This window comes from Sipha flava, unplaced genomic scaffold (assembly GCF_003268045.1).
Source record: "Sipha flava isolate LNK unplaced genomic scaffold, YSA_version1 171_pilon_pilon, whole genome shotgun sequence".
NCBI classification, from domain to species: Eukaryota; Metazoa; Arthropoda; class Insecta; order Hemiptera; family Aphididae; genus Sipha; species Sipha flava.
Genome location: NW_020271925.1, coordinates 851,529 through 852,518, shown reverse-complemented (window position 1 = coordinate 852,518; position 990 = coordinate 851,529). Strand labels below are relative to the sequence as shown.

General features: G+C 31.0%; 1 protein-coding gene across 1 annotated transcript in view; it reads right to left on the bottom strand.

Moving 5' to 3' along the window:
- Nucleotides 1-255: 255 nt before the first annotated feature.
- Nucleotides 256-990, bottom strand: part of LOC112679970 — an 18,711-nt gene continuing 17,976 nt past the window's right edge. The window contains exon 24 of the mRNA XM_025549925.1: nucleotides 256-990. This exon is cut by the window's right edge and continues 439 nt beyond it. Coding sequence (XP_025405710.1) covers nucleotides 320-990 — 671 coding nt within the window. The 3' untranslated portion in view covers nucleotides 256-319.

The following is a 990-nucleotide window of genomic DNA, read 5'->3' as shown; positions in this document are numbered from 1 at the left end:
TTTGTAATTTCTTTACGTTTTTTTACGAAAAATAAAAAAATATTTTAGAGCATATTTAAGAGCATATTTTAGAATTTTTGTAAATTTTAATAGCATACATGATAATTTTTAAGGGCATATATACATGCATATTTTAAGGTTTTTAAGGGCATGAAGTCCCTAGCCCTATACATAAGTAAAAAAATATAAAAATATATTGTTCAATATTATCAACCTTAAGACATAAAAACTAAAAAAACATCAGAACACAGCATTGGATTACAAAAAAAAAAAAGAAAATTTTTTTTAATATATAAGGTAATAACATGAATAGATATCATTATGAGTATTTTTTTTTAATCGGATTACGACAAAAATATAGAGTTATTATGATAAAAACTATAAGCAAAATTAAGATAGTATAAAAAGAGTTATAAATTAAATGAAAGTATTTATTATATATTTGGGAACGATCAGATGTATACTCAGTTGTTGACTGTGGATCGGTATATTCAGTAATTGGGAGCTGTGTGGTTGTTGTATGATATACAGAAGACGATATATCAGATGTAGAAGTGGTCCATACAGGTATATCTGTAGTTGTAGAAACGTGCGTAGAATTCTCAGTAGTCAAGTGTGTAGAAACTTCAGGTTTTATGCTCGTTGTACTAGAGGTGGAAGAATCAGTTGGCTTTTCTGATATTTGAGAAGATGTAGAAGGTACACTAGTGGTAACATCAGCGGAAGATAATTCTGGTGTAAAGATACTTGAAGTTGATGTAGAAATTGCTTTTGTAGTAAAGGAGCTGGTGGATTCAACTTGTTCAGTTGTCGTGCTATGCATCGGAGATGATTCTGTTGGATAAACTGGTCGATGAGTAGATGTGGAAGGATCTTTTGTTGTGGACTCAGAGGAATTAATCTTGGGTGAATATGTATTCGAAGACGATGTGGGCGGTTCAGTTGTAAATGAGCTGGTTGGTTCAGCTTCTTCAGTCGTCGTGCTATAAA